At 49.9% G+C, this 11,800-nt stretch overlaps 1 protein-coding gene across 15 annotated transcripts in view; it reads right to left on the minus strand.

Moving 5' to 3' along the window:
- Window positions 1-10,456, minus strand: part of LOC118886298 (pleckstrin homology domain-containing family M member 1) — an 85,916-nt gene extending 75,460 nt beyond the window's left edge. For 6 of the 15 annotated variants that reach the window (XR_005017704.1, XR_005017705.1, XR_005017706.1 and 3 more), the window contains exons 1-4: window positions 10,346-10,455; window positions 7,475-7,636; window positions 3,241-3,329; window positions 331-578 (exon numbers count right to left, since the gene is read on the minus strand). Coding sequence is in view for 10 of the 15 variants with exons in the window: in XM_036835819.1 (XP_036691714.1) it covers window positions 331-578; window positions 3,241-3,288 (296 nt within the window). In the remaining 5 variants the exon portion in view is untranslated. Of the gene's footprint in view, window positions 1-330; window positions 579-3,240; window positions 3,330-7,474; window positions 7,637-10,345 lie in introns of all 15 variants that reach the window. The other 9 variants (XR_005017702.1, XR_005017703.1, XM_036835821.1 and 6 more) reach the window with 4 other exon arrangements.
- Between the last annotated feature and the right edge of the window lie 1,344 nt (window positions 10,457-11,800).

Here is an 11,800-nt window from a genome sequence, read left to right on the forward strand (position 1 = left end):
TAAAGATTTCAGGCTTTGCAGGCTGCACAACCTCTGTTGTAACTACCGAATTTGCCAGAGAGTGGTAAAAAGAAGGCTCCTGCTCGTGCTCAGGGCGACCAGCCCAGGGGCTCGACGCTGCCCCAGGCCATGGTCTGAGGGGCTCACTGAGCCCTGGTCTAACATCCCCCCCACAACCCCGCTTGGTCCACCATCTCCTCTCCGGGACACAGGGCTCTCTGTGTCTTTCCCGCACGGCTGGAGGGAAGAGCCCAGCGTCCCACACTCTGAAGCTCCTCCCCGACGTGAACCGCCTCCAACCCCCACCCCGCCACCCCCAGCAGCTCTCACTTGTGGGTGACAGCTTTCAGGAGGGGCCAGAAGACGGGCTGAGGCAGAGGCTTCTGGTGGGCACTTTTCTTCCTTTTCCCTCCGGCCTCGGCTCGGATGTGCTTGGTGTGCAGGCCGTGGATGAAGACGGCTTCCAGGGCGCTGCACATGCTGTTGGCATCTCCGTCTTCGCTTGTGACTGCTGTGTCCAAGGACACGTACTGCTTCTGCAGTGCCTTCACGGAGCCCACTAGCTTCTTCTTGATGACCTGGGTGGCGCCAGACATAACACAGGCCTTTAGAGGCTCCTATGGCGACCCCTACAATGTGACTCTTCCTGTGGCCAAACACATGGGTCCACATGCATGCACAAATCTACATATCTGTGTAGCAAAACGAGTACAGGCTAACAGTAGAAAATAAAGACAAAGCAGAGAGAAGAAAAGGAAAATCGCCCCAAGATGTGTTGTTAGTTTTTGCAAAGATACGTGTGTTTTTAAAAGTTCTTTGTTTTCTATTTTTTATTTACTTATTTATTGGCCGCACGGAGAGGCTTGCGGGATCTTAGTTCCCCGACCAGGGACTGAACCCGGCCCACGGCAGTGACAGCGCGGGGTCCTAACCACTGGACAGCCAGGGAAATCCCTGTTTGTTTTTTAAACCAAACTTCAGTAAGCTGATAGCCATATAAACCTTGTGTTTAAATACTGGCTCCATCAGAGTTACAGCTATGGGAGCTTGGGTAATCCATCTAGGGCAGGGGTGAGGCTTTCCACCTTAATCACATGACCAACATTCCACTGAGAGTCAACAAGTTAAGAGGCAAAAAGTGCTGCTTTAGAACAATAAAAACACCCAGAAACAGGAGCACGGTTTACATGAAGAAAGATCCTAGACCTGGCAGTCAGAGCCTGGGTTTAGTCTCAGCTCTGTCAGTCACCAGTTGGGTCACCTCAAATATTTCACTTAACCTCTCTGAGCCTCAACTTTCTCATCTGTTAAATGGAAATAATACTTGGTGATTTACAGCTGGGGGTATTACTCTTTGAAGGTAGGACTAGTTTTTTATTCATCCTTGTGCCCTCAACAATGGGCCTGGTTCCTGGCACATGTACTCAGTAAATGTTTGTTAAATGAATAAATTATAAAATATACATAAAGTCCTTTGAAAATACAGAGTTAAGATCGTTCTGTCATAATATAAGTACATATGTCAAAATTACCTAAGGGTTTGGAAAAGGACTGGAAGGGATTGTAGAAAAACTGGTTTGAATTATTAGGTGATAGGATTATGGACAAATATTTCACTGTTTCATTTTTATTTTAGCCAACACAATTAATGTTAATGTTCTGTGAAAAGTTAAATGTTCCTTTTTTAGAACAGCTTTAATGAGACATAACTTACATATCATAAAATTCACTCATTAAAATACACAGCTCAGTGGTTTTTAGTACATTCACAGAATTGTGCAACCATTTCCGCTATCTAATTTTAGAACATTTTTATGATCCCCCAAAGAAACCCTGTACCTATTAGCCGTCACTCACTATTCCCCTCTCCCCCAACCCTTGGCAACCACTGATCTACTTTCTGTCTCTATGGATTTGCCTATTCTGGACATTTCTTATAAATGGAATCATACGATATGCAGCCTTTTGTGTCTGACTTCACTTAGTGCGTTTTCAAGTTTGTCTGTGTTGTAGCACATATCAATCCTTCATTCCTTTTTATTGCCAAATAATATTCCATTGCATGGATATATCACATTTTATTTATCCATTCATTGATTAATAGATATTTGGGTTGTTTCCACTTTTTGGCTACAACGCTGCTATGAACATTCATGTTCATAGTTTTTTGTGTAAATATATGTTCTCAATTCTCTTGGGTGTATACCTAGGAGTGGAATTGCTAAGTCACATGCAACTCTATGTTTCACTTTTTGAGGAACTATCAAACTGTTTTCCACAATGGCTATACCATTTTACACTCCCATCAGGAAGGTATGAGAGTTCCAACTTCTCCACAACCCCACCAATACTTATTATTGTCTGCCATTTTGATTACAGTCATCCTAGTGGATATGAAGAAGTATCTCATTATGTCTTTTTTTTTTTTTCTGGCCGCGCCGCACAGCATGTGGGATCTTAGTTCCCCAACCAGGGACTGAACCCATACCTCCCTGCAGTGGAAGCACGGAGTCTTAACCACTGGACCACTGAGTAAGTCCCTCATTATGACTTTTTTTTCTTACTATTTTATTTTACTTTTTAAAAAACATTTGTATTGGAGTATAGTTGACGTACAATGTTGTGTTAGTTTCAGGTGTACAGCAAAGTGAATCAGTTATACATAGACATATATCCACCTTTTTTTTTTTTTTAGATTCTTTTCCTATATAGGCCATTACAGAGTACTGAGTAGAGTTCCCTGTGCTATACAGCAGGTTCTTATTGGTTATCTATTTTATATATAGTAGTGTGTATACGTCAGTCCCAATCTCCCAATTTATCCCAATTTATCCCTCCCACACCTTGTTCCCGGTAACCATGAGTTTGTTTTCTACGTCCGTGGTGACTCTACTTCTGTTTTCCTCATTATGGTTTTGATTTGCCTTAGTCTAATGTCTAATGATGTTGAGCGTCTTTTTATGTACTTATTGGTCATTTGTATATCTTCTTTGGAGAAATCCTTGGTCCTTAGGTAACCTACATGCAATCTCCATTGTTTTTTGTAAATCTCCATTTTATCACCAATAAGATGATCTAGAAAGGGCAGGATCTCCTCGGAGCCTGCTTCTGCTATAACTTTTTCTCAACTCCAGGTCTCTCTTTCTGAACAGTGCAAATGCACTTCAAAGTGAGAAAAAACAATGAAATGGCTGTCCCAGGCACCCCTTCCCTCACCCTTGATTCTCCCTTGTTGCCTACCGGGATGGCAGCCCGGGGGTCCAGTCCATTCTCCACCGCTGAGAGCATTTCCACTCAAGCAGCAGCTCCCCAGAAGAATCACATGACACCTGCAGGGACAGACACGGCCGGATGAACAATCACTGCGCCCAGACGATCTCCTCCCCACGCCCCACCCCCATCTTACTCAACCTGCAACTGCAAGGACTTTCAATACAAAAGTAAAAACTGAGAGTGGATTTTAAGGATGGAAACAAGGAAGGAAAAAAGATCTCGTGGGGTGTGCCATGGGCAGGTCTGTCCCAAAGGGTGGGTAGAAAGGGCTCTTGACTCCACTCCAAATGCTGGCACAAAAAAGCAGGGAATAAAAGGCTAATTTAGGGACTTCCCTGGTGGCACAGTGGTTAAGAATCCGCCTGCCAATGCAGGGGACAGGGGTTCGAGCCCTGGTCTGGGAAGATCCCACATGCCGCGGAGCAACTAAGCCCGTGCGCCACAACTACTGAGCCTGTGCTCTAGAGCCCGCGAGCCACAACTACTGAGCCCGCATGCCACAACTACTGAAGCCCGCGCGCCTAGAGCCCGTGCTCCGCAACAAGAGAAGCCACAGCAATGAGAAGCCCATGCACCGCAATGAAGAGTAGCCCCTGCTCGCCACAAATAGAGAAAGCCCGCGTGCAGCAATGAAGACCAAACACAGACAAAAATAAATAAATAAATTTATTAAAAAAAGAAAAAAAGGCTAATTTAGATACAGAGCTGAGGCTGCAAGGGGGGATGCTGCAGCTGAAGGTGCCAAGAACCCACAGGGGCGGGGAAGCAGGGGCTCACAATTCACATTCAGGGCCTGGGCTCTGCAACTGTCCCGACTCCCATCCCAGCCCAGGGTCGGCCAGCTCAGTGGAGAAAAGTACAACTGAAACGCCTTCAAAAGGAAGGGCTCTCTCGCCACACAGCTGCTTCTCCTTTGGGCTGCAGAGGTCTAGCTTGAGCAGCACAGGGACATATCTAAAGGGGAACAACACGAGTTCTGATCTCAATTTGCCACTAACCAGCTAGGCACACTGGGGCACGTATCAGACCTCTTAAGTGGAGACTATGAGTATGGAAAACGCTGAGCACAGGGCCTGATACTTACCGAGGATAAATGGTATCTCCCAGTGGATGCGGCTGCCCAAATCTACAGGCAAAGAATGCCACTACCTAATTCAGCGTGTGCCAGCAGCTGAAGTCAGTACACAGAGAAATCTCTCGGTCTCTCGGGGCAGCTGGCTCTCTCCTGGGGTGGCTGAGGCTAAGGGTGGGGTGCGGGTGAGGACTGCAGCCTGAGCCTGAAGGGGCTGCTGCCTGGCCTGGCCCGCCCTGGGAACTTGCACAGAGCAGGACTGGACAGGCACACTCACATCTAAACAAATCTCTAGTGGCCACACAGCTAAGCATGAGGGGACACCACCAACAACAAAAAATAATAAAGAGAGAGAAAATCAGGTTACTGCTCTCTCTGCTCTCAAGAACCCATGGCCCAAAGAAGTTAGTAAAACCAAGACCTGTTAAATGGGTTTTGTGCCCTTCACATGTATTATCCCATTCATTCCTGATAACCATCCTAGGAGTGTCTTATCATCTCAGTCTGACAGATAAGAAGTAGAAGCTGACCCAGGTCAAGGAAATTCCCAAGATCCCAGGGCTGGTAAGTGGCCAACTCTACCAGCCGCCGCCAGGACAACAGCAACCCGAGCGCAAGAGAAACCCCCTGACTCCAGAAGGAGCGTGACCACCTCCCTCTGGAAGAGGCGGGTGTGGGCTAGGGCTAAGGGGGTGACGGGCAAGGGGGCAAGGGAGGCCTGGGAGGAGGGCTCTTCAGCCAGGGGCCCAGGTGAGGGGCCACAGTGGAACACTGAGGTCAGTCTGGCAGGAAAGGTTTACGGGAGGACATGAGCGTGACGCTTGGAGATGAGAGAAGCAGAGTGGCCCTAAATGGTAGGAGCTGCTCTGATTCAATCCCTGGCCTCTGGAGTGGGCAGTGGGTAAACAGGACCCAGAGCCAACCTCTCCAAGTAAGGTGTGTGGAGGGCGGCCCCCGCAGAGCCAACTCTGGTCAGGGTGTGAGAGACCCCAGAACACGGGCCCCCGGCCTCAGGCCTTGTCTGACTTACCTCACCCTCACCTCATCCCCCTCCCACCTACCAGGGATTCTTCAGGGCCCTCCTCCACACTCCAGCCACCAGCGCCCCAGATAAGGGGACATGTGCTGCAGACAGTCCCTCTGGACAATGTTCCTTCCAGGCCACCCTTGTGCAGCCCAGGAGGCCAGATCCAGGTTCTCTGGCTCCAAGACCCTGGGTTCCAATCCCCTTCAGCAATTCCAGCAGCCAAAGGCCTCCCCTCCGGCCTGCCCTTCTAGACAGAGCCTCAAGCTGCAAAACTGCCCTTCCCTCAGCCAGCCACAGGCCAGGCCAGGAAGGGCTTAGGCCTCAACAATCTGAATAACAGCCTGGCTGCATTAAGGTCTCATTAACTAATTAACTGAAAATAATATTCATGGGAGGGAGGGAGGCCTGTTAGTAAGTGGGTGCTCCAGCCCAGTAAGGGTCTGCTAAAAACCCAAAGCAGGGCTTCCCTGGTGGCGCAGTGGTTGAGAATCTGCCTGCCAGTGCAGGGGACACAGGTTCGAGCCCTGGTCTGGGAAGATCCCACATGCCGCGGAGCAACTGGGCCCGTGTGCCACAACTACTGAGCCTGCGCGTCTGGAGCCTGTGCTCCGCAACAAAAGAGGCCGCGATAGTGAGAGGCCCGCACACCGCGATGAAGAGTGGCCCCCGCTTGCCACAACTGGAGAAAGCCCTCGCACAGAAACGAAGACCCAACACAGCCATAAATAAATAAAAATAAATAAATTGAAAAAACAAAACAAAACAAAACACAGAGGCCCCCCCCATCACTGCTCATGAAACCATTGTTAAAAAAAAAAAAAAAAAAACCCAAAGCAAACTGATGCTGAGAGGTCAAGAGCAGGGCGAGACACGTAATCGCCCCCTAAAACCAAGAGTCAGAAAAGCCACAAAATGACTGACGACAGTGCAGAGGAGTCCAGAAGGAGAATGGCCACTTGACAACTCACAAAATAGGACTGAGGCTTTGGGGTTCGGGCCACAATTCAGGGCACACCTTTCTTTGCAAGAAGCCAAAGCACCCCACCTATGTGGGTCTGCTCCATCATGCCTCAGGGGGCAGGAGACACGAGAACTTGCTGATGGAACCATAAGGGGGCTTTGGGTCTCCTGACTGCTGGGTCAGCACTCCGTCGTTCTCCAGACCCCCAGTCCACCTTCCTATGGGACTGGTTTCACTTTCTGTCCTCAGAACAGTCTTCATTGACACCAAAAACCAAAGCAAAGAGAGGCGTGGCTGCAAGGAGACCTAGGCTAAAAAGAGTTAAGGACAGAACGTGGGCAACATTACCAAAGGGCTCTTCAAACATTACTGGTGGAGTTTAGCAGAAAAGGTGACTTCTGTCTGCCTTTTAGGCAACTTCTAACCACAAAAAGTCTACCTCTCCCCCTAAGTATTGATTCATCCTGACATCGCTCTCCTAGCTTCTCTAATCTCATTTAATTCTTAAAACAGTCCTGGGGACTTCCCTGGTGGCACAGTGGTTAAGAATCCGCCTGCCAATGCAGGGGACACGGGTTCGAGCCTTGGTCCGGGAATATCCCACATGCCACGGAGCAACTAAGCCCATGTGCCACAACTACTTAGCCTGCATTCTAGAGCCCGAGAGCCACAACTACTGAGCCCACGTGCCACAACTACTGAAGCCCATGCGCCTAGAGCCTATGGTCTGCAACAAGAGAAGCCACCACAATGAGAAGCCCGTGCACCACAACAAAGAGTAGCCCCTGCTCTCTGCAACTAAAGAAAGCCCGCGCACAGCAATGAAGACCCAATGCAGCCAAAAATAAATAAATAAAAACAAAAAAAAACAAAAAACAATCCTGTGAGAGAAGGATGATTATCCCCGTTTTACAGAGAAGACTAAGGCTCAGTAGAAAAGAGCCCCAGGTAAGGGAAAAAACTGTCTGGTTTCCTCATTCTAAGTCTTGTGTCAGACTTCACCAGATCAAACTGTCTCAGGTCTCTGGTTCCAAGAGTTTCAGGCAAACTGATTACTTATAGACTAAGTAATAATTAACTTAGTACTCAGAAAGCTCCATTTTTATCAAATAAGGCTAAAATCAACAAGAAACAATCTTACCCATCAGGTCTGTAGTCCCAACCAGCTGAGGCCAGGTCCTTTCCATGGTACACAGGTTTCACAGCTGTCCTTTCTTAAATGTTCCAACACACAGGAAGGAATTGTTCTGGTTGCTTGTCTTTATTATACTGCCTGGGCTTCTATAAACGTCCAATTTCACTTCTTCCAGAGACCAAGGAAGAAAGAAAAGAAAAGAATGGCTTATATGAGACTTACATTAAAAGAAGAAATGGATGGCTTGGCTTCCCCACTTCTGAAACACTCCATCCATAGGTAAACAGCAACCTCTTCTCCTTAGAGACTTCTCAGACATTCCCAACAGCCTCCTCTCTACAGCCTGAAGTGAATCCAATCCTGTACCAGGCTGTTCAGAACAAACAGCCTGACGTTTAAGCCATCCAGCTGCTGTACCAGTTGATGAGTCATGGTTTTCAGTTGGAAAAGAATGACAAACTTATCTTCTGATTCAGAAAGGCAGCTGATCTTTCAGACATGTTAGTGCTGAGTAAACTGCACCTTCTCCCACCTGAAAAAAGCTGGATTTCTGGACAAGTGTCCTGGAGGGCGGAGGATGGAGAGAGTGTGCTAGGGGAACTGCATCTTTGAAGCAATTGGATACCAGCTGGAGGGCAAGAAACGTCTAGCCTGTGATTCCCAAACCAAAGGCTAGTGAGTGAGCCCAGAAATGTGAATCAGTGAACATGGGGTATCTTTCTTTCCCTCCTCCTTCCTTCCATTCAATAACACCCATCTCCCCCATATTTTTGTCCCATCCTTAGGATTCCAGCAAGGACCAAACTCTGAATGACTAAAAACAGGAACTTTGCTCAACTCATTCACCATTACATTTCTAGTGCCTAGAACAACACAGAGCATGCAGTGGTGCTCAAAAAATACCTGCTGAATGAACAGAAGAATAAAACAAAAATAAGGCTCAGGGGCAGGTTATCTCCATTACACAGACCGAGGAAAGCCGAGGTATACAATTCTCAGCCACGATGGAACTCCTTTCATTAAATCACCCTGCCAGTAGGCTGAGACCACTCTGATATATTGCACCGTAATGGGGGGGGGGCGGGGGATACTGAAGGGAGAGCTTCAACTTTCAAAGGAACAAGACTATAAACGGCAAGCAAAGACAACGGGTCCTGTTTGGGGCCGTTTAAAATTACTGCCAAATGGCCAACCCTCTTAAGCCAGGTCACTAGAATTTGGAGAGAATGTGTGCCCCCAAAGCCCAGGAGATGATAAATGCTGAACTTGGGGCCCGGGTGCCTCAGGAATGTCCCCCTGCCTCAGCTACTCAGATATCTCAACTACCCATGTTCATGGGTAACCAAATGGCCAAAACTCACAAGATTCAGCACCTGCAAAAAGAGGAAGTGATTCAACAGCCTCTGTACTCGCCTAAGCCTTAGCCTCCTGGGAACCCTCTCACCTACACTCTTCACAACATGTAACATCATCTCTGGCGTCCATTGTGTTCCCTGTGTTAAGCGTTGGGACAGGTCTGCTGTCAGCTCCAGCCAGGAGGAACACTGGGTGAGGAGGGTCCTTTACAAGTGCCAGGACAACACACATGGACGTGGTTCTGTGACCACAGTCACACAGTGGTACTCCCTGAGTTTCTCCTGGGCCAGAAAACCAGCCAAAAGAAAGTGACGGCTTCCACTGGCCCAGGCTATGAGTGAGCTAGGGGAGTGGCCATTCCCCACCTTCCAGGTATGTGGGCGATACCCACCATTCCAGCAGTAGCACAAGTCATTTAATATGAATGCCAGACCCATAATCCCTGGGAGCAGGTACAGGGGACAAGACACCCGGGAAAAAAAATCCCTGACCCTGACCGGAGGGCGGATCTCTACTTCACACTTATTTACCACCTGAGGCCCTGCATGCACCCAGCTCAGTCTCTAACTGCTGGCTCCCAGCAAGCACCTAAATTTGGCTGTTGAGGGGCAGCCGGTGGGGTTGGCAGGGGACTCTGCACTAAATTCTCAGATTGAATGGGGACGGGGTCAAGGGAAAAATGGGTGTAGAGTTGAGGTGGGGACAGCAGAGGTGAAAGGGCAGGAGATCTCATTTTTAATAAGATTGGCTGAGGGTGGTAGTAACTGGGGCACCAAGAGTTGGGGGCGGTTTAGCAAAGACTTAGGGATGGGGGTGTCCTCTGATGGTTGGAGATGGAAAGGAAGTATATGGTGGGCTAGGAAGTTAGGGGTTGAGTCTGTGAGGACAAGATACATGTAAGACTTGGGATAGGGCTGAGATCAGAGTTATCAAAAAGAAAAGGGTGTGCTCAACAGGGCATCTATTTTAGTGGTGGGTCTTAAATGAGAGTGGGACACAGGTGGGGTGTTCAGGATGGGCAGACCTTGGGGAGCTGACCAGGGGGGTGTGGGAGATTCGGATAAGAAAGCTGATCCCGAAAAGGGCAAACCAGAATGGTGGCTCTCGAGGAGGCCTGCGCGCAGCACTAGCACGGCCAAAGGGGTTGAGAGGTGAAGACGAGATGTGTTAGAGGGAGGCGGAGGGACGTGGCCAAGGTCGGGGTTGGAAGTGGGCTACAGGGAGGTCAAGGGTGCGGCTGCATTTACGCAAGACCGGCGGTGAGAGGGGGTGGGGAAGGGCTGGGATCAGGTCACGAGTGGCAAATAGAGGGGAGAGACCAGCAGCGGCAGTGCGGGCCGAAGGCTAGTTGGAGTGGGGCGCGGGGCTTGGGGTGGGAAGGGTGAGGACTCTGAAGCAGGACAGTCTCAAGGTAACCAGGGGTTTGGGATCACGGAGAGGGCTGCTGTTCCCTGTTCGCCTGTTCCCGTCCCGGCCTCGCCGCCCCTCTGCTGCCCGCCTCGCCCCCGACCCCTAACTCACCAAACGGAGTGGGGAGGGGGTCGGGGGCACTCCCGGCCGCTGCAACCCCTAAGCCTCCGACCGGACGCTGCGGCCTCCGGACGACTGACAACAGGAAGCGGTTGCCGCGGCGCCTGACGCCGTCCATCACGTCGGCTGGGCGTCCGACCCCGCCCTGGCCCGCGGAGCCAATCGAGGGGCGCGGAGGAACCGCGGGGCGGGGCCAGCGCTCTCGGACGCCCCAGGGTTCCCAGCCCGGGAGCAGAGACGTGAACTGGGAGACTCGCGGTCCCTGCATTCCTGTTGGGCGCAGAGAGGCAACGCCACAGACTCCGGGCGGAGTGCGTTCTCACTGCCTGCCTCTCACAGGGTCTGCGTCAGACGAGGTCCTGGCTTCTGGGTTCCTGACCTTATCTGGCCGCAGCACCATCTGCGTAGAATTGGGGCCGACACATGGCCTCCTTCAGCGAAGGTTGCCCACTTGTAAAATGGGACCAACGCCTACCCCGTTTTTGCCTCCCCCAGGGCATCAGCGTAGCCCGGTGGGCAGAGCCCAGGCTCAACTTAGAGCTTCCCTCCTGCTCTCAGGAAAAATGTAGATGTTTTGAGCACAGCTTATACCAAGTGAGCGCCTTGAGGTACTCTGGGCATTGTCCTGTAACGCGCCATCATCCCCGTGCCGCACATGCTCAAGCAGTTATTCTCATAGAGCCTTGTAGTTGTTTGCTTTACATCGTATAAGTGCTATTTCTCTTTCAAATGGAATCAGAACAAAAGGTCAAAAGTAGCAGGGGTGTCCCGCCACACTTCAGACATTTAACACATGCAGGCTTTGATCAACTGAGAGCCTAGGCTCTGAGCGTGGGCCAGGGGCGGAGAGGTACCACTACATGCAGGTCCAGGGGACCCTGGAGTGGCTTACAGGGCTGGGAGAGGAGGGGACAGGCCAGTTCTCAGGAGCAAGCTCCACTGATCTCTGCTGGATTCCTGTGCTCCATCCGCCTCTGCAGGGAAGGTGTTCCTCATATCTCTGGGAAGGCTGAGGTCCCAGTGTAAGCAGATGTGTGTGGGGGGGGGCGGGGGGGGGTGTTCCCAGGAGGAAAAGAACCCGATATAGCTTTTTGACATTAGAGAAGCCATTTTTGGCCTAAGCCATTTTGTGATCTAAGCCTGGCCACAATGCTTGCCTTTGAACAGGTCTCAGTAATTAATGATCTTAAAGGAACAAAGGAATGGAGGAAAGCAATCAAGAAACAATAATTCCGCGATAAAACAGGAGTCCTAGTTCTTCCTTAAGGGATAGAATTAATAATCTGATACATATCTTTGAGTTGTACTACAGGAACTAAGGGCCCCCACCCAGGTGGAGGGTGGTAACTACATGCTAAGACCGCAGACTGGTGGAAAATTAAGGAATGATGATGTTGACCTTTTCTGACCCTCGTGACTTCAATCAAGTAAAGCTTGGACTCTGTC

The sequence above is a fragment of the Balaenoptera musculus genome, chromosome 20 (genome assembly GCF_009873245.2).
Source record: "Balaenoptera musculus isolate JJ_BM4_2016_0621 chromosome 20, mBalMus1.pri.v3, whole genome shotgun sequence".
Taxonomy (NCBI): Eukaryota; Metazoa; Chordata; class Mammalia; order Artiodactyla; family Balaenopteridae; genus Balaenoptera; species Balaenoptera musculus.